At 29.9% G+C, this 21,976-nt stretch overlaps 2 protein-coding genes across 3 annotated transcripts in view; both read left to right on the top strand.

Annotated features, from left to right (window-relative positions):
- LOC149893897 (uncharacterized) overlaps positions 1-21,279 on the top strand; it is a 55,041-nt gene extending 33,762 nt beyond the window's left edge. For both annotated transcript variants that reach the window (XM_090076468.1, XM_090076464.1), the window contains exon 6: positions 21,251-21,279. The gene's annotated coding sequence lies outside the window, so the exon portion shown is untranslated. The remainder of the gene's footprint in view (positions 1-21,250) is intronic.
- LOC149893898 (uncharacterized) lies at positions 20,902-21,666 on the top strand. The gene has a single exon (XM_090076410.1). It carries the CDS (start codon positions 20,902-20,904, stop codon positions 21,625-21,627), a length of 726 nt encoding a protein of 241 aa, XP_089932536.1. The 3' UTR covers positions 21,628-21,666.
- Positions 21,667-21,976: the final 310 nt, after the last annotated feature.

Raw genomic sequence — 21,976 nt, forward strand, 5'->3', positions numbered from 1 at the left:
GTCAAATAGGACGTTTGAAGTCTTATGAAAAACACCCACTGGAGACTTCCTCTGAACATTCACAGTCTTCTTCAAACCAAAAAAGATGTTCAGAGTGCTTGTCAGTTCTTGGAAAAGGAATATCACATAACTGCTTCTCATTTCGTGAAAACATGAGAAAACTAGCAATGAGGGATTCTCTTGTCAGTGAGCAAATTGAAACTTCAGTTGTTACTGTCAAAGAAGCATCTCCACATGGAACTCTCAAACTTGCTCAAAGCAGAGGTGGCCGCCCTTTGTGTCTCACAAAAGGTACATAAATTTATGCTAAAACTACTATTGTGTTATGTACAAGCTTTAAGACTAAGCATTCTTATCCTTAGTTTACTATTTTAAGAAATCACAAACACGTCATCAAAAAGCCCCTTGTAAAAAGAGATATGTTTGTTAGTTATCTCTTATAATAAAATAAAAGATTAGTTAGTGTTTAATGTACCCTTAAATTTGAGATAGGGCAATGTTTGAATAAGTACAAAATTTATTTTGTTGCATGATAAAGTACACCAAACTTAACTTACAGCTGAATTTAGTTGAATCAAACATACCAAATAATTATCCAGGTTTAGTGTAGTGTCAAATCAGTATATGCATGTTTTCCTACACATTTAGACTAGCACCTAGCCAAAGATCAAAATTTGTTAATTAGATAGTCAAACGCTTTTTACTACTTATGTTTGTTTATCCATCATAATATCATTATACTTTAAGTGTCTATTTTACTTGTAGCAAACAAATACAACTATATATAAATGTTTTCAACTTTATTTTAGGACCATCAAGTGCCAAAAAACTTTTTGGAGACACCCCACTACTGACAGCAGAAGATCTAGTGAATGTCCAAGTCAACACTGGTTTGTCCAATTCCTCAATGAATAAATTGGTGTCTACCATAAACCAAGTCACCAAAAGTCACGTTGTGGAACCCAACTTTAAAAAAAAGTTTATTGAGATTGGAAAGAAGCTGTCTGCTCATTTCACTCAAACTGACATTGAAGTCTGCAATGACAAATCACAGAGAAGGAAGCAATTGGTTGTACACTGCAAAAACCTAGGAGAACTTCTGAATGATGTCCTGCTTCAAAGACAAGTCTATACACAGCACATTGTGAAGCTTGGTCTAGATGGTGGTGGTGGCTTCTTTAAGGTCAGTCTGGGCATTCAAGAGATGGAGCAAGTGTTAGAGTCTAGGTCTCCACCTTGCAAGAAAACCTTGACATAAATAGCTAAAGAAAGTGGAGTGAAGCGTCAACTTCTTGTTGCTGTAGCAGAAGAAGTTCCAGAAAACTACAACAATATAAGAAAAATTTTGAATCTTATTCATCCTGAGGGTGCCCATTTCCTCATCTCATGTGATTTGAAGTTAGCCAATATTATCTGTGGTTTACAGTCCCATTCAAGCTCTCACCCATGCACTTGGTGTGAAGTTGACTCAAAGGATTTGTCTGCATGTGGAAGTCCTCGAACATTTGGTTCATTGAGAAAATGCTTCAAAGCATTCCAGGACAATGGTCAGGACTACAAAAGAGCCAAAGATTTTAAGAATGTTGTCCATGAGCCTCTTTTAAGCTTGCCTGATAAAGTCCTAGTCTTGGACTTCATTCCACCAATGGAACTCCATCTCTAACTTGGAGTAGTCAACCATCTGTTCAGAGCATTGAAGGAAGAGTGGTTGAAAGCTGATGAGTGGCCCAAGGCTCTTCACATCAAGCCTCAGCCTTTCCATGGTTGTCAGTTTGTAGGAAATGAGTGTAGAAAACTCCTCGAAAATGTAGATATCCTTCAAAGGCTTGCAGAAGAAGACTGTGCGTTCAACATTTTTGGCGTTGTTGATGCAATGAGAAAATCTGGTGCAGTGGTTTCTGCCTGCTTTGGAATGACCCTGGAACTTGACTATTATGAAAAACTATCATCATTCCAAGCCTCCTATCTGGCTCTTGACAGAGTAAGTATTACTCCAAAATTCCATGCAGTGTTTTACCACATCAAGCCCTTCATAGAAAAGAATCAAGACTCCCTTGGAAAATATAGTGAGCAGGCCACTGAAGCTCTTCACCACAGCTTCAAGTCTCATTGGAGCAGATACAAGAGGCCAGTAGACCATCCAGAATATGGAAAGTGGCTGCAAACTTGTCTCGTGGACTACAACAGCAAGAATATCTAAATTGGGAGTAAAAACTATTTTTTTATTCTGCCAGTAAACTAAGATTTTTTTTTTTTTCAGGAATGAGTAATTTAAAACTTTCTTCCTTCTTAGAACACACAGAATACTTCTTTTTATTCCTATCAATATTATGGACATGATTGTGGTTTAATGTGTGGTTAAGAATGCTTTGCAATGTAGAATTTAAAAACTAATATTTACTAAAGAATACATCACTTTATGAAAATGTCACAAAGTTTTTTAGCTCTTTACCTTATGTTTTAATCTAGTTATGTACACATATGATAATATTTATGTTTAAATATAAACTTTCAAATTTGAATGCTCTAGCAAATCAAAATAAACAGAATGCTCTCATTTTATCTCTATTGTGTAGGATGTAATTTTCAAATCAAATTTTTTTCCAAGGACGGTTACAGATGATTTCAAATTTTACATTTTTGTGATCAGGAATATTACTAAAATCATCCCTCAAAAGGGTTTTTCTGGAGGGCTTCAAAGTAGTTTCTACCAATTTTGGACAGGTATGTTTTAATAAAATATCATTGTTGCTTGTAATAATTTGTTAAAAAAAACTTATCAGTTATCGATGAGCGCAATGCAACAAAATAAAATCCAAAAACGTTAGCAATTAACTTTAGCGACTAAATTTATAACTTATGAAGTTTAGCTAAAGATTATCCCTTATGTTGTCGTTAGTAGTTGTTAACTTAACTCTACTTAGCGTACGACCTCTTAACTTATTTATTTTAACCTTATATCACATAACCTATTTTAATTCAATATAAAACCTTAATATACAGTGGGGTGCAAAAAAAAAGCCACACCAACATTTTTTCTTGACTTTAAGTATAAAATTAAGCAAAACAAAAAATATTGGATGTGGCAGTGAAAAGTTCAGGAAAGAAGAGGTATGTATATATACACTAATAATTATATAACAAAAATCTTTAAAATACGGAATAATATGGGCGCATTTAATATTTTAGAAAACAACCAACTGATATAGGAATTGGAATAATTATTGAAGCTGCTGACCGAGGAGAGTCTTTTAGAAGAATTGGAAAGCGTTTTAATTGGCAAAACTCCACTATTAGCAGATTGGTGAAGAAATATAAACGAACTGGTACAACTGAGAGGTCCATTTGATCAGGGAGAAAACCTAAAACTTCAAAAAAGGAAGATCGCTACATTCTTAACTTCGTCAAAAAAGATCGTAAAATCGCATGTAGTGAGATAAAAATAGATTTGAACCTTACTAATATCTCAAAGTGGACAATATCTCGTTATTTGGAGCGACGAGCCTCTTTTCGTCTTTTTTGTAATGGTTGATCTCACTGTTGGAAATTAGTTGGGAAAAAATTCAACCCCAAACATGCAACGCAACCATTAAACATGACAAAAAGGTTAATGTGTGGGATTGTTTTAGTGCACACAAAGTTGAAAAACTTTATCTGGTGAAAGGCACCATGGCCCAGCATTTGTATCACAAAATCTTAGTTAATCAACTTTGACCAAGTATAAAAGAACTTTTTCCTAATGTTGACTACGTCTTTCAACAAGATAACGATCCCAAACATACAACACCGTTGAATAAAAGATATCTAGAATCTAAACTGATATCAGTTATGTTTTGGCCAGCACAGTCGCCTAATTTAAATGCAATAGAAAACCTAAGGTCTATGCTGAATAAAAAATTGAAAGATCGTAGGGTAACAAATGAAGATGAACTGTTCCAAATTCTTCTTGTTGGTTGGAAAGCATTGCCAAATGACTTGTTAAAAAGACTTGTAGATAGTATGTCTTCTAGATGCGTAGAAGTCAAAAAAGGAAAGGGTGGCCAATTAAGTACTAATACAGCTAAAACTTGAAAAATACTTCATAAATCCTAATCACTTTTAATTATATGTAACATACAATAATATCAAAAGCATTAAATCAAAATTGTCTTATATTAATTTTATTTTATGAGTTTAAGACAGTTTTTATTGCTTTTTTTATTAAAAAAATGAGTGTGGCTTTATTTTTGAACCCACCGTATATATCTCGAATAATAAAATCACTGAGCTGGTATCCTGCTCTTTGAGATGAGCGAACTCTTCACAAACAATGTTTCACTCGCTAATCTTTAAATATCTTCTTAATCTTTGGCTTAGTAAGGAGTTTATTTTATATTTCCGTGGGCTACATTAAGAATTGCGTTTATATACACTGTCCTCCAAAACATTAGCAACCAAATAAAATAAAAAAAATTTTCTTCTTTGATTACTTATTACAGCAATTTTGTTTTTTTAATCACAATTTAAATAAGAAAAAAATGGTTAATAATACATGTAAGAAGAAAGATTTTAACATAATAAGACTACTTGAAAAAAATAAACATGAATTTTTGTTTGTATTGGTATTTTAACGCAAAAACGTGGTCCTTCAAAACATTAGCAACTTTTTTAAAACTACCCTAGAAAGTGTTAATATCAATAGTTAATGGCATATCCTTTACTTTTTAGGACCAAGGAACATCTTCTCGACATAGGCTCTACTAGTTTCTATAGCTTTATATAGCTCATCGGCGTTTTTGAAGGGTCCTTTGTGTTTTAGGGAGAGTTCAACTTGGTACCATAAGTTTTCTATCGGGTTGAGATCAGGTGATTGAGCTGGCCATTTCATTACTATTTGTATCAAACCGTTCTTTAACGAGTTTAGAGGTGTGTTTGGGGTCGTTGTCTTGTTGAAATGTCCATAAAAGAGGCATATTATTATCAGTATGAGGAACCACTTTTTCCTTGAGAATATCACGATAAACATATAGATCCATAATTCCATTTATTCGGTAAATAGGTCCAACTCCACTAAAACCAGAAAAACAACCCCTAACCAAAGCACTTTTTCCACCACCATGCTTGATTGTTCCTCTTGTGTATTTAGGATCAAAGCATTTACCTTTAGGTCTACGTACCTTTAAATTTCCATCAGGACCTTTCAAATTGTACTTTGATTCATTGCTCCAGAGTACTCTATTACAATCATTCATAGTCCAGTCTCTATGAGAATTTGCAAACTCAATTCTAGCTTTTCTATTCTTCTGAGAAATGAAAGGTTTTTTTGCTGCTCTAAAGCTCAAAAATCCTGAAAGTTGTAGCCGTCTACAAACTGTATTTTGAGATACGGAAAGTTTCAGTTTTTCAATAGTATCATTAGCGCTGTCAAAAGGATTTTTTTTAACATGACCCTTATGTTCTGTTTCTAAAGGACTACCTTTATTAAATCGTTTGATTATTCGATATACAATTGACTTGTTAATGGAGTATTTCGTTGCGATTTCCTTTTGTTTGACTCCTTTCTTGTAATCTTTTACAATACGTTCTCGAAAAGCTAAATTATACTTGTTTCCTGCCATTATAATCCAAAACAGCATATACACGCGATCTTAAATTAATGTTATAATAATTGCAACACTCAATATTCATCTCTAATCAAAATTAACAAATAGTTGATTCTCATTGGTTAAGTACTAGTAATTACAACACAACAATTCCCTTGGGCATTATTTCCACACTTGTGCTGCTGATTTTCCATTAGTTTTTGTAATTATAAAAAGTTGCTAATGTTTTGGAGGCCACGTTTTTGCGTTAAAATACCACTAAAAACAAAAAAACAAGTTTATTCATTTTCAAGTAAACTCATTATGTACAAATTTTTTTCTTATATGTAATATTAAGCATTTTTTGTATTCAAAGCGTAATTAAAAAAATAAAATTGCTGTAATTAGTATTCAAAGTAGAAAAAAAAAATTTTTTTATTTGGTTGCTAATGTTTTGGAGGACAGTATACTTCAATTCTAGATTAAATACTATGGCGAGATTCTTTATGTATATTTCTTAAGATAACCGTTTACAAAAGACTTGAGACGCACCAAGTGTATTAAAAAGAGAGTCTGCGTGTGCCGCTAAGCTTTATATAAAACAATTTTGCGGTCCTGTGTTTTGGGAAGTAATTATATATCGCGAGGTTAGAACTATTTTGTTCTATCTCCAAGTTTAAACGTTGGGAGAATGTTTTAGATTTTTTTCTTAAAGTAAAAATTATTTAAAATTTTATTGTTAAAGAAATAATAACTTATGCTTTACGTAATTTATGTTTAAACAAATTATTTAGAAAAAAATTTCTAAAATATAGCGTATTTTGAAAGCAATTATTACTAACTAAAATTAATAACTCATTTTCTCCCAACTTTTAAAAGAGGAGATAGAACAAAATAATTTTAACCTCGCAATATGTTTCTCGTTGTAAAAACTCTTTCGCTACACTTGCTTAAAATATTTCAATCTCAATCTTCTAAAAAATAACTTTTTAAAAGTTTCACAGCAACATTAATAGCAGAATCTTCTGTGTTATTTAGTAAAGCAACTCCATCTTTCTCTTTCGCATATTTTGTCTTGGCAATAATCCATGCGTTAATTTTTTCAATAAAAACAGTACTGAAAGCTCCTTTGCCAATTTTCTTATCTAAAGCAAACTTGTCATTCGTCTGCTGATTTTTCATCAAGTGAGCCACTCAACCAATTTTAAATTGATTTACAATAACATTGATTCAGATAATCAGAAATAATAATTCAATAATTTTCTACACTATAATTTTATTATTTTTAAGTTTCAGGATAAAAATGAGCAACCTCTGCGAACGTAATTAAATTTAATTTTTACAATACGATTTATTAACTTAAATTCTTCAGAGAACAATATACATGGTAAGATATTACAAGTGGTAAGAAAAAAAAAAAAAGCTGTACTCACTCGATTGTGTAAAGGTCTGGGCTCCATTTTAAGATTACAACCTTATTTGGCGGACACTTACTGCAACCTCGAAGTGGCAAAAGTAACAAGAAAATTTAAAGCAACAGGAACTAATATTTCAGCAAGGATAATGGAAAGATTATCTAAAAAAAAATAAAGTACCGCGAAATTAATATTAAAAAATGATCAAAATAGTTGTAACCACGGCTCAAAAATGTAATTTCTAAAATATTCATTCATAACAATTAACTAAACTGAAATATTTAAATGCAGGTTTTTGAAGAATCGTGGTCGAGGAATCGCCTTTTGCTTTCTTGAAACGAGAGCCAATCGAAGCTTCGATTGCAAACTTAGTAAAAAAAAAAATTATATTTTATTGTTTTCTAGAAAAACTTTTAGTGCAAATTTCATCAGTTTTTATGTTGTTTAGGTTCATTTTAACGCAAGTGAACTTCGAAGTTAACTTAAAATTATTTTGAAAAATGTAAAACTTCAAAAATGTTTAGTTGTTTACATTTTAGTATTAATTTTTACTTTTACAAAATCTGATGTGATAAAAGCCAAACATTTTTCTTACTTGTCATGAAATAGAGAATAATAATTTTTAAAGGTAAATTGAAGTGTTAAAATTACTAAAACTGAAGATGCAAAGTTATGCTTTTTTTAAGATAGCGTATGAGAAATCAGAATTAAATAAGAAAACAAAGTAATTAGACATAAAATTCGGAAAAAAATACTCGTCAAAATGTTTTTGAAGAATGAAGACAGTTTCATTTGAACAGTTTACAGTGATCAAAAGATTCAGAACAATTGTGTGTTCTCAAAAGTCAAAGTTCAGTCGTTTCAAAATAATTTGCTTACAACTGATAGTACTGCGGCTCAAATTTTAATTTCCAACTTTGTCAAAGAAGTCTGTTAATGTAAGGTAGAAAATCTTAAAACGGGTTTTGAGAAATATCTTCAATTGGGTCACTTAACACAATATGACGTCCTGCCGACGTCAATATCATTACGTCGGGCCAACCAATTAATTCAAACGTCTTACCGACTTCGTTAGGACAACGTCGGGGCAACCTTAATTATTTTCACGTCCTGCCAACGTAGATATGATAACATTAAACCAACCAATTCATAACATTGTATAATTGTGCAAACGTTATCCTACCGACAAAAGTAGGGCGTTTTTTTTTAAAATAAAAAAAAATTATAGCCCTTAGATATGTATCTAGGACTCTCGGACCTAGGTATGCATTTAAGAGCAGTACATTTTTTTTTTTTATTAAAAAAAAATAAATGAAAGGATATATCAAAAATTGAAATGAAAATAAAAAATTATAATAAACGAATTTTGATTGTTCAGTGAAAACATTGTGCTCACATGCTTCAAATTTATGTCCGCACGTGCGTCCAGAAATCTGTATTTAACAATAAGAATAAGGAAAAAAAAGTTTAAAGAAAACTGAAGAAATGATGACTAGCAAGTAAGTTACTTAAGCATTTTTGATTAAATCAAGACAAATCATAAAGATTTGAAAGTTTGGTTGCTAATTTGCAACCATTGCTATTTAAAACTTTAAAAGTATGTAAAGATATTTTAAAAGCTTTAAGTTTACAAATGCAAGCTTGCATTTGTTAAATAGTTTTTAAATTTAAATTTTTTGAAATCTGTTTAAATTTCTTTTGACCTTTAGTTTGTCAACGTTGATGAGTCTTGTTAATAATCGTTGGTGAGTTTTGTTGGTCAACGTTGTTTAAGGACATTGACCTTACAAGGTTAATATCCTTAACCATGTATTTGTTTTAAAAGTAAATTAAAGTATTTAAAAATATAAGTGTTCATTGATTAACTAAACTAAGGTCTTGAGTGTTAAATTAATTTTATATATTTTACATTGGTTTTCGTAACAAATGTTGGTTAAGTTTTATGATTCATAAAGCCTTTTCTATTGTGGCTTACTGAATAGGATTGATATATATTACTAACAATGCATCTACAGTGAAATTGTTGGATATTATTATTAGGTCCAAATCATATTCTTCCATGAGGCGTCATATACGAGCCAGAGTTCAAGCACACTTGGAAGACATTCAAACTTCAAGTGCCATAAACGAAGATGATATTCTAATTCATAATACTTTATCAATTTTGCATTCCAGTAAAAACCTTACTAATAAATTATTAGATATAAGTAATGAAGTCTATTTTAATAAAGAAACTGATTCTTGTGAAGCTTACAAAATTGCAGATATCTTTAACACAAATCAAGTTCCACATAATAATTTTATGTCGAGTGAAAAAGTTAATAATCAGCCATTCGAATTGAATGACTATGTGTGTCTCCAAATGAGTGACAGTGATAGGGTGGAATGGAATTCTAAATCAGACAATTTTCAAGATACTGATGACTGTGATGGTAAGGAAGGACTGGTTGTTGAGCTTGCATGTTGGGCTGTTGATGAAAATATTTCTCACTATTCACTAAAATCTCTGTTACATATACTTCAACCACTTCATTCTTTTTTGCCACTTGATCCCAGGACTTTATTGTCAACACCAAGAAATGTGAGTTGTGAAAAGTTGAGTAGTGGTGGTTTATGTCATCATTTTGGAATTGCCTCATGCTTTCAAAAATTGTTTGAAAGTGAAAAAATTTTTTTAAATCCATCAAATTGACAAAAACTAATGTGTTTCATATTTGAAATTTTTGTTCAAATATTTTTTTATTTTTGTGTATATACTTTTGATTAGGATTTCATACATACCTTCATCAGACACTGAGATATTCAGCAGTCCAGAAAGAAATATTTTATTGTAAACAGGTAACTTACAAGTAGCTGAACAGAAAAAACACTTTAATGAATGTCCAGAACGAAAAAGACATAAAAACTTAGCTATAGAATATGAAGATCTTCCTCAGCCACCTGCCTTTTCTCAATGTTTAATACTAAATACAAATGAAAGCCAATCAAATCTTATTTCGTTTAGCACTGGAAAAAAGAAATTTGTTCCAGTACTTAAGAAACATCAGGAAATATCTTTCTCTCAAGTATTTCCATCATGCTCTATAGATGGAAGGCTGTATTTATCAGCAACAGGTTTATATTCAAGTTTTTAAACACAGTTTTTTTATTAGAATTATAGATTACTTAATTATTTTATCAGACTTATAGATTACGACTTTATTGTGTATTTATCTGTAAAATGTTTTACATTAAGAAGATAAAATTAAATCAAATTAAAATTAAGATTAATAATTCATTTTCTAGACCTTCTTAAATAGTTTTGTAAAAGATAAAAGTAGCTTAAGCTATTTATATATATATTCCTTTTTTCTTTTGTACTGCTAGACCTTAAACAAAATCTAAATTTAAGATTTTATAAAAACCAGTTAATGAACTTTACAAGGAGAAACTTATTCCTACTCCAAATTGTTATAATATAATCATTGATTTTCAAGAAACTTACTTATTACCTATTTATAGACTATATTTAGCTCACCAATTTTAGTTTTATTTTTTTTTAGCTGTGCAGCAGAAACTAATTCTTCTTCTTGAAGAAATTAAAGAGTAAGGAGAGGAACTTAAGGAGCAAGGTGAGAAGACCATAAACCTATTATAGCAACTTGTAATAACTAATGAAGGCGATAATGTAGTTAGAGGATTACCTTTTCAATTGCCTGCATCAACAGCAGAAGAGCTTCAACTTATTGATGATCAAGCTGAAGAAGGCGATATTAAAGGGAGACTGGTAAAACTTTATATATGCCACTTTGTCTAAGGAAGGTAGTTTGTGTGAATTTTGCCTTAGATTGAGTTATTATAATTAATTATAGAAGGTAGTTTTGTGTTAATTTTGTCAATTTTTGTTACTCACTGAAATGCTTCCAAAAGTTCTAATATAATAGAACAGAATTATTTTTTTATGCTTCTATCATATTTATATTCACAAGATGTTTGAAAATTTCATAAAGAAAAATTGTTGGTATTAATGTTGCAGGTTTAAAAATGTTCTTTCTAGAACTTTTAAGAACTTTAATAAACCCTGTTTATTAGAGTTCTTAAAAGTTCCAGAAAAAGCATTTCTAAACTCAAGATATTCTTATAAGAATATCTTGGGTGAAAAATATTTGAAAATGTTTAACAAATATATAAATAAGCTGTTTATGCTCAATAAAACCAAAAACACTTGCAGATTTTTGTTACACTTTTTAAAAATAAAAAAAGTTATGCTATAGGTGTTTATTTTACTTTATATAGACAAGATTTCTTGGATTGGTTGGAGGTCTCAATGTCAAGGCAACTACTAGAGCTATACTAAGTCGTTTATTGAACCACAGATGTTGCAAAGTTATGCAATTGGAAGACAACGACGTGCCAATCGGGCAAGTCAATATTAACTTGTATTAACTATAATATAAGCCATTTATAATATATATATATATATATATATATATATATATATATATATATATATAAAGTTGTAAAGAGTTTCTTAAATATTGCTGAGCGCAAACTCTATCAATATTAACTATAGTTAATATATATATATATATATATATATATATATATATATATATATATATATATATATATATATATATATATACATATAAAATGTGGATATATTTAAATTAAAATCTTTTTAAATTTTAAAGATTGCGATTTAAGCAGTTGATACAAAATTAAAGTGTCCTTGAGCTATTTTGCGACAACTTTGATGGATTTTTTTTTTACATTGCTCCATGTGTATTGTGCTGAATTCATAATAGCAATCAAATCACGTTTTCATTCAAAGTTAGCCGGTCTTTTTTTTATTCGACTTCAAAAGTCCAGTTTATATATATAAACGGGACTAGAACATTAATATTGTGCTTACTCAAGACCGTTAATCTATTTGCTGCCCATCCGACTTCTTCATCCAAAGTCGGCTGTTTCACCTCTTTTCAAAGTCACAATAATGTCAATATGCTGACATTGGCAAAATACCATTTTCTGGACGTCGGGCCATTTAGATTGGGCCGACGTAGAACCGGTGATCAGACCGCAGACAAGCCGACATCTTTAGCCGACGTAGGGCCGATCATAATAAAGACGTCGATGTGTTATCTGGGTTGCGATTAATTCTCATTCTCTTTTTTCTTTCCAACAAAGTATTCTTGTGTCTTCGTTATTTAGGACTGATTTCATAATTTCATAAGCTTTATTTATTGTTTCATTTAAGTTTCTCGGTATATCTCGCTTTTTACAACCATTAATTAAAAAATCCAAAGATTGCTCTTTCAAAGAGTTCTCTCCTGTTATTACTAGGTTTTGTTGTTTTTTGAATTTCGATAGTTCGCAAAACATCCAGTGCATTTTGTTGCAGAAAATGTCAATTTTACTTTAGACACTATACTTGCCATCTCCTAAAAGTTCATTAGAGTTTATTTCGACATCTGTTACTTCTTGATCACCTTCGAAACCAAGAATACTATTTACAAAACTGATCAACACATTTTTATTTTGATCGTTACCGAACAGCAATTTAAATGTGAAATCGTAATTTGGGTCGGCGAACACATCTTCTTCGTCTTGAGCTTCGGTTTTAATTTGTTGCATTTTTTTTTTTTTTTACTTTCTTTCTTCACTTAGTGACCTTGGTTTAACAGAATTGAAATTTGCTTTTTTACTCACATTTACCTATTAAACGAAATTGAATTTTCACTTTTTAACTCGTGGTTAGCAATTTAATGTCTCAAGAGATTTCCTTAAAATTACCTTTTAATACTAAGTTGAAAACATTACTATATAACATTATTATATAAGACACCATTAAATTATGTCGGTTTCACAGGAAACAAAAGGTGTGAAATCAAAAAAAATAATTTTTTTTTGAAAATTATTATTTTTTAGAACTTGAACATTGATGTTGAAAAATAGTTATACTACCATTTTCGGCCAACTGCTGAAAATGGTGGTATAATTAATTTTCAATAATATCAGTTTTTCATGCATCAGTACTAAAAAGTTAGAGTTTGATAGAGTTTACGCTCAGTAATATTTAAGAAACTCTTTGCAACTTTATTTGAATCCACTCCACTCAATTCTACGAACTTTTTTAAAAGCTCAACTTTAAGTAGGATTTGTTACTTTAAGTTCAAGTTGATCCATTTTTTTAGCAGTTGTAGAAAAAAATCTTTTATGTTGTTTCATTGCTGAAAGTCTTTTACGTTTATTATGTTTTTTATGTTCATTTGATAAAACTGAATAAGAAAGTAACCAGTGGCAATGAAGAGAAATATTTTTTCTGTTGAAAAAAAGTTATTTTTCTAATATTTTTTACTTGTTGTAATTAAAAATGTTAATTCCAGCATTTTGAATATAGAGACTCTTGAGAAGCTTTTTTTTAAACTTTCTTAGCATCAAAAGCAGCTTAATATGGGAATCACTTAGTTATGCTCTCTTTTTAAATATTTATAAAAAAAAATGAGTATGTGTAATAAAATTAAAGAATGAGTAATAAAATTAAAACCAGGTATTTTTGTTTTACTTTATGTGAATGACAGTGAATTCCAGTAAAGCAGCGCTCCAGAATCAAGTTTTTATATTAAGTTAATTACTTGTTATAAATGTTTCATTAAAGTATAAAAAAGTTTTTATTTGAGCATTCTCTCAGCGCAATTGTATAAAGTCAGCTCTGTTTATCTCATTCTTGTTACAGTAAAATCACTTAAATAGTATGGATCATCGAGCTGAAACAGATTTGTTTGCAGCTTTAAGTTGAGTTAAGGGCAAATTAGAGGAAGATTCGATTCATTAAATTTTAACATAAACTACAATTATAATTGTTTCATATCTAAAATGGATGGCTTTAAAGCATTTTGTAGAACAACATGCTTATCATGCTCGTCAAAAAGAATGTACGACATCCCGAGATTTTCCTATTTACATTAAAAATTTGCTTTAAAGTTAAAAGATGAATTGTATCTTCTTACCTTTTACATTTTTTTTGCAGTTGTTTCATGAGAAACAAGGCGCCCTCTGCCTCCCTGTTTTTAGTTTGTCTTCAAAGGGCAGTTTAAAATAAGTGGCATAGGCTTCCTGAAGCTTGAACTTTGTAACCAAAGTAAAATGTTTACTTTTTGTTCTGTTAAAATCACCTCAAACTTAGCAGAATGAGTCTTCTTTTTGTATACAATATTTTTTGGAGCTGCAGTCACTATGAGGAACATATTCTTCTTTAAAATGAAAATGAGTTTAAAGAAAATCATTTATTATTAAAGGGTTACTTTTAATTTAAGTTTTAAATTAAAAAGCTGCTAAAGAAAAGAGACTGAGAAGGCGTAAGATAATCTGCTACCTCAAGAAAGGACCTCACACGGTGCTCATATCCAATCAAAAACTCTTTACAGTCCATTTGGTGTCCAAGATGGATAACCGAGATATTTATATAATTTTAGAATTGATCAACTTATTCATGAGAAACGGGAATACTTGAAAAAAATTGCAATCACTCACGACGTGTTTTTAAGGCATTGTTGCTGCACACAAGTTGAATGGTAAACATCACGAGGTTTGTTTTTCAAATGAGTGTTCGCATCCAAATAGAAATTCTATTTTGGATTTTAGCAGAGTTTTGCTTAAAAAATATTTGCCTCAGTATAAAAATTTTACTAAGCATGTTCTTGCATCATTTAAATTCATCATTTAAGCTCTTGAAAATATTTGTTACGTCACCAAATTCATATTGAATTAAACTCTACATAATCCTCCTGAATGTCAATGAACGGCCAGAAACTAAAAACAAGACAAATAAAGGTTTCGCTTTGAATATTCTTTCATCAACTCCCTAAATTTTTTTTTTTTTTTTAAACAAGTATGACGTAATGTTCTTAACTAAAATATAAACCGATAACAACAAATATTCCAAAAAATCTTTTGAAGTATTTGGTCCAGATTAATGAAGAGTTTAGGAGAATTCTGGAAAGCAAACATACGGCAAATAATTGCTGATGAAAATATACGTCACTAAATAAGATGATGAAACATTCTATGGTCATTTTTTCAAAAAATTCTTTTCTTATCATCCACGTGTTAACAAAAAATTTTTATTTGAGTTTAATAAAAAAAATGAAAAAAAAAAACGAAAAATTATTCCCTACATATAAATAAATGTTTAAGTTAAAAATTTTATGAAGTGTATTATTTATTCCTTTTTTTGTGATATGAGTTGAGATCATATTTTTTGAGATCATATCATGTTTTCAACAAAATGACAACAGTTTGTTCGCAAAAACTTCAAATTTAAAACTAAAAACTCAAAAATTCTGGAAAATTTATGTTCTATCTTTTTTTTTTGCCGATTTAACGAAAAAGTGAAACTGTCTTTTTTTAAAAAAAACTTCAACTAATGTTTAGATAAATCTTGTTTGGTTTGAGGGTTTTTATCAATTTTATGACAAAACTGATTTTTCCATTACTCAAAATATAACTGTCCAAATCAGTATATTCGAAAGATCAGTTCTTTAGGTCCATCTTTCGGATCAGGTTGATTTATGATTTTTTGCTTTGATCGTCAATTTTATTATGTTGGTTTGTGAGAAAGATAACTACTTATGAACTTAAATAAAATAAATTATGACAGTTTTCTTTTGAAACTATTTCATTATTCTTATGTATTTTAAATTGCTTGTTGCGTTATTGATGAAAGATAAATTCGCTCAAAGATTCCATTTCTCCGACATCATCAATTAGACATTTCTCCGGCACGTTTTTTCTTTATCTACGGCTGGAAAAAAATAACATTTTAATCAGTTTTATCTCAAAAATTTTATGATCGCATCATATCGTTAACATCATAGTAAAAAAATTTAAGTCAACCATCCAACTTTTTCTATTGTAATGAATAAAACTTTCAGGATTAGTTTAAATCAGGAACTAAGAATATTTGGAGAGGAACGCACATAAGAGAATTTTTTCAATAGACGACCGAGAGAGACCATTCTTTTTTCTCTGAAGCACATGAACATTAAATTGAATGCAGATCAAACTCCGTATTTTGTGTAAACCACACAAAAGAGTTATACTAAAATCAAGAAAATGAATATTCGACCTCCCACGAAAATTTAAAAATCTTATCGAAAAAAAGTTCGTTTTTTAAAAAGATTTTAAAGTTAAAAGTTAAAGTTAAAAAAAATTTTGTTGCTTTTTTCTTGGTGATTTTTAGTTTTTGTTTTAAAAAAACTTTACTTTCGTTCTGTTTTGAAATTTTATAACTAAGTCAGTTTGAAAAGTTCGCTTTCAAAAACAACGGCAATCAAAAAAAAAAAAAAAAAAAACTGAGGTAAAAAAGGTTAAAAAGCTGCCCAAATTCAGTTTCAATTGTAAGAAGTGGGCAGCTGAAATTAAACGAAGTTGTATTTTTTTTTATCGTTTTTATTCTTAAACTTATTTTGTCGCTTAAAAATCTTAAATATTTGTCACAAATAAAACTTTATAAACTAAATAGTAAATTCAAACTTCTCTCGATTTTTTTACGATGTATAGGCCAAGTGGCTATAACATTTAATGTCACTTCAAATTTGCATTTTTTGCATATTATTTAGAGTGCAATTAAAAAACAAAAGTTGAATTTTTATTTGATGAAAATTGTTATTTTGAATTTTTTTATTTTATGAAAAAATCTGTTTAACTTTAATTAATTTTCAATTAAAAAATTTTTTTTTTATCAGTTAAAATATTTGATTTTATTTACTTTTTGTAAATGAAAGTTTTTAGATTTGTGATGACGTCATATTTGTTATGTTGCTGATTAAAGTCGTTTTGTCAACAAAACTTCGTCAATAACGTGTTAAAACTTTTCGCATGTTTTCATGAGGTTAAACTTTTACGTTGAGAGTTTTAACTTAAATGTAACTGTGTTCTCATACTTCGACCACTTAAAATGATTGTAGAAGACTAAAGATGAGAATTTCGTTTAATAGGATACTAAAACTGACAGCAGAAACTGCAGAAAACGAACAATGGGTCGTAATGATATTATACAAAATTGGAAAACGGTAAAGAATGCCTAAATGATTTATATAAAGTTTTGACTGAAAACGGCCATAAGATTTGGATTGATGCAAATAAAACGATCGGTGAGTTAGAAAATGAAACAACAAAAAGTGTAGCAACCTCTAAGAATTAATTTATTATTAATTTCAGAAGAATACGAGATATCATATCACTTTATCAAAAAATAAACACTTGCTAATTCATGCCATAAAATAATCATACCTATGCATGTTGAAAACTCCCTGCCTCCTCTCTTTTTCCAAATTTTAGGAAAAAAGAGGGAGGTATTAACTATATGAAAATACGGAAGAAAATATGATGAGGCTATTAAGAGAAATAGGGAGTCATATCTGAAAAAGATGCTCAATCAAAGGTACATTAAAATATTTTAAGAGAAGATTAATAAATTTCTTTTGTGAGTTTAATTTATAGTTGAATTTTTTCCATTGATACAATCTAGTTCCAATTTTTTTTTCATAAGTGGAAGGAGCTTAAACCAATTTCTGGGTTTTATATGGAATAAATCTCTTTTGATAAGTTGTCATTAGTTGATAAGTTGTGTAACCGAGTGTGCCCTCCTTCCTAATTGTTTTGTTTTTCGTTTTGCTACCACCTCTCTTTATCTAGAACAGCTTGGTTTTGAACCTAAAGATTTTAGAGCTTTGTAAGAGGAGGACGTTCTTTTGGTTTTCTATCAATAAGTATTTTATGAGGTCTTGTGTAGATGAAGAGTTTTTTTCAATATTTTTAAAAACGCTATATTCAGCATGATTACGTGATCTTCATATATGCAACTGTGGTAAGCAAACTTTTCGAAGTGAGTCACGTGCTCTTGTTCCATCTCTGCCAAAAACATTCCAAGATTGTCTGTAGATATGATGTGTACCATGATTTACTAACTTGCATCTTTTCGATCAATCTTCAAGAACACTGTATTCAATTTTGTTACATAAACAAGCTTCTTGGTTTTATAAACATAACTTCCAGAAAATCATTTTTATGGGGAACCGAAAAAAGTTTTATGTAGCGTTTAATATATAAAATTGTCAATCAGGTGAAAGTCAGAGATTTTCAAGTAAACAAAGAGTTTTTTGGTCAAAGTTTCAGTTCTTAACCAATTTACAAGGAAATCAAATACCGCTGAATCCGAAAGCATCTAAAAACTCTTGATAACAACTAATGAATAAGTATCGTTTGTCTACGATGTGCACCACATACCACGTTGTGCAGTATGTGCATACAATGGATTTACATGAAGCTCTAACAGCTCCAAAAAATCCCTGTGAGTAGTTCATGTCATTTGCAAAATGATATGTAATGATACTTGGGCAGGTCAAAACAATAACCGAAAAACTAAAAGATTAGTAATAATCGTCTTATCAAGAATAGGAGCACGTGAGCAGACCGGATACTCACAAATAAAACGTGATTCCATTCACAGTGCAATAGAAAGCAAGATGTTAATAAGCGATTTACTTGATCACCAAGAGCATCTATTTTGCGAAGCAAAATAAAACCTCGATACATTATATTCTTTTTGAAATAAAAAAAGGTTTACAACTTTCGATAAAATCTATAAATAAAATTCATGATGATGCCTTTAATAGAAATTTTCTGTTTTGATTGAGAAAAAACTTTATGCAATACGAATTCAGCAAGAGTTTACGAGACTAAATGTTTTAGCAAGTGCTAAGCGAGTACACGTGGTAAAGAAAAATTTCAATAAAAAGATTGAAGCATGGAACATTACGACTTCCGTTGTTTAACTTAAATCTTGTCTTTTCGCAATTACTAAATAATACTTTTTTTTTTATAAAATTTGTAAGTGTTTTCTTTTTAAATAAATTTAATTTTTAGATAAATCATTTGGATATGAAACAGAAAACTCCATGAAGCCTCATTCCGAAGCCAAATTTTGTAAGTCGTTGGTTTTGTATGAAGATTTTTGTTTTTATGCAAATTCCTATCGTTTGAATATTGTTTAAATAATTTTAAGCATAAAAATCAGAAAATGAACCAAATAATATGGTTCACTTTCTGGTTTTATGCTGGTCAGTTTGGTTTTAACTATTGAAAATGTCAGAAACTTTTTTGACGTGCATTTACATTATAAAAAACATTTAAAATTTTACTAAAAACAAATTTTACAAAAAAATCTTGTTTAAACACAAAATCTTGCTTAAATGCCTCTGATACCAACTGTTAAACTGAAATATTAATTTTATGTTCACATTTGTGTAATTTCAATGTAAAAACATATCGTTCGTTTGTTAAAGGCATTTTTTGTTTCCTACCTATGCTATACCATTTTTTTTTTTTACATAAAATATAAGTATTAGTATTATAATTACAAATAAAAGTGAAGTTAAAATTCCAGGAATTCGAATCCTTTTAATTGCAGAGTGAAGATCTGATGCTAAAATAGGTTTTTTAACAATACTTGGCTATGAAAATTATCGCTTTTTAAAAGTTTCTTAATCAATTGCAGTTGCTCATCATAATTTAATGATAATTTCTTGCTTTTGTTTTTTTAACAAGAGTCTGTGACTTTCTAGAATATTTAATTACAAAATCTTTAAAAAAATAAAATAAAAATGCTTTATTATTATAATAAAGAAAAGAGTTTAAAGCATAAACTATTTATTACAGAATTTAATATATTATATAAAAAAAATGTACTGTATCAAGTAGCAACCCTTATGTAGAGCGACTCTAAATATTTACACCAAGCCTCCAAAACACTACACATCGCAGAGCAGAATTTGGATTTTAGACACATTTTTTGGTCAAACATGAGGCAAAAGCATGAGACAAAGTTGAGGCTGATTGACACAATTCTTTCTCAAGCATAAAGGTTTAGGGTTCTCATGTTTAAATTTTTCTGACGATTAGTTAAAAAAAGGGTAGATTTCAAGATTTCATGCATCTTGTTCTTCATCTAAAAAACTTTTTTTATTAAAAAAAAAAAAGCCTTTTTTTTTCAGCCTGGATGACACCGTATATTCAGCTAAATACTGATCTTAGGGTAAGGGCTACCACTAAGTTTGAAGAAGAGTAGTTCAAACTATTGAACAACTCGGTCTTTGGCAAAACCAAGGAAACTCTCCCCATGCGCATAAGCGTTGATTTAGTCTGCGTTTGTAAAATAAGTAGGGTACGACACCTGGTGGCTAAGCGCGAGATCTGCTAGCGAGAGACCAAGATATGTCGTGGTTGGATTCCAAACCAATAGGGACGGTAGTCAAGATTGAAATCCATCCGTCTTTGATCATTGCGACATTAAAAACATCTATGTGACCTTAAACAGCGAAAGGTATCCTGCTGTAGACTATGACCTGGACTTTAAGAACAACAAATTCTTAAGGGCTTATAGAGACGCGTGCAAGTTTGACAACAGACTTTACGGCATTGACGATATTGTAGCTCAACCTAATATGACTGGTTTAAATTACAGATACATTTGCCCTCTCTTTCGATGTAAGCAAGCAAGCAGAAAGATTAAAATCAACCGTGTTGGACGTTCAAATCAAGGCATCCTTTAATGCAAACGTTCCTGCTGGTACTCAAGCCTTTGCTGTAGTGATTTCTGATAAGATGCTCAGGATTAAATCCGACGGTAAAAAGATGAACGTTGTTTATTAATTTTCACGCCTCTTAAAAATGAGGTATACAAAAAAAAATCTTAAAAAGCTTCTGAAAGAAAACGGCATTACTCAAACGTCTAAAAGCAAATTGTCTTTGTTAATGCTGGCTTTAGAAAACCATCTGATTGATAAGAGCGAGTTGATGAAGGATGTAGAGGAGGATAGGCCGGTGGGTAGACCTAAAAAATTGAATTTGAGTTAAGAAAATTCATTCCTATTTTTAAAAATATGGAAAGATTCGAATTAGCAAAAGAAAGATTTGAATTGGTAAAAAAAAGATTTGAATTGGCAAAAGAAGGACTTGAATTGTCAAGAGAAAGATTTGAATTTTCAAAAAGAAGATTTGAATTAACAGGAGAAAGATTTGAATCGGCAAGAGAAAGATTTGAATCGGCAAGAGAAAGATTTGAATCGGCAAGAGAAAGATTTGAATCGGCAAGAGAAAGATTTGAATCGGCAAGAGAAAGATTTGAATCGGCAAGAGAAAGATTTGAATCGGCAAGAGAAAGATTTGAATCGGCAAGAGAAAGATTTGAATCAGCAAGAGAAGTATTTGAATTGACAAGAGAAATAACAGAATTGGCAAGAAAAAGATTTGAATTTGAAAAAGACATGTTTGAATTGGAAAAAGAAATATTAAAATCGGCAGGAGTATTAGAATTTGAAAAAGAAATATCAGAATTGAAAAAAGAAATATCAGAATTGGAAATAGAAATATCAGAATTGGAAAAAGAAATATCAGAATTGGAAAAAGAAATATCAGAATTGGAAAAAGAAATATCAGAATTGGAAAAAGTGAATATCAGAATTGGAAAATTTGAATCGGTATTTGAAAAATTACTATCGGCAATAGATGAATTTGAATCGCTAATAGAAAGACTTGAATTAATAGAAGAGGAAAAAGATGAGCCTGAAGAAGATTCAGATGAAAGCTCATGCGCTCCTGCTGCTTAAACTTTTTTAATTCTTTTGAACTAAAAATTGAATTTAAGTTAAGAAAATTAATTCCTATTTTAAAAAAGATGGAAAGGGCAAGAATGAGATTTGAATCTGATAAAGAAAGATTTGAAAGAGCAAGAGAACTAAGATTTCAATTGGGAGAAGAAATGTTTGAATCGGAAAGAAAAAGATATCAATTTGAAAAAGACATATATGAATTGGTAGAAGAAAGTTTTAAAAGGTTGACTTTAACATTTTTAATTCTTTGAATTAAAAATTGAATTTGAGCTAAGAAAATTTATTACATAATAAAAATGGAGAGCATAATTAGAAATATAGATTATATTAAATATGTTATGGAGAA

This window comes from Hydra viridissima, unplaced genomic scaffold (assembly GCF_058129835.1).
Source record: "Hydra viridissima isolate aposymbiotic clone 2 unplaced genomic scaffold, HvirCarnegie_v1 scaffold_1, whole genome shotgun sequence".
NCBI classification, from domain to species: Eukaryota; Metazoa; Cnidaria; class Hydrozoa; order Anthoathecata; family Hydridae; genus Hydra; species Hydra viridissima.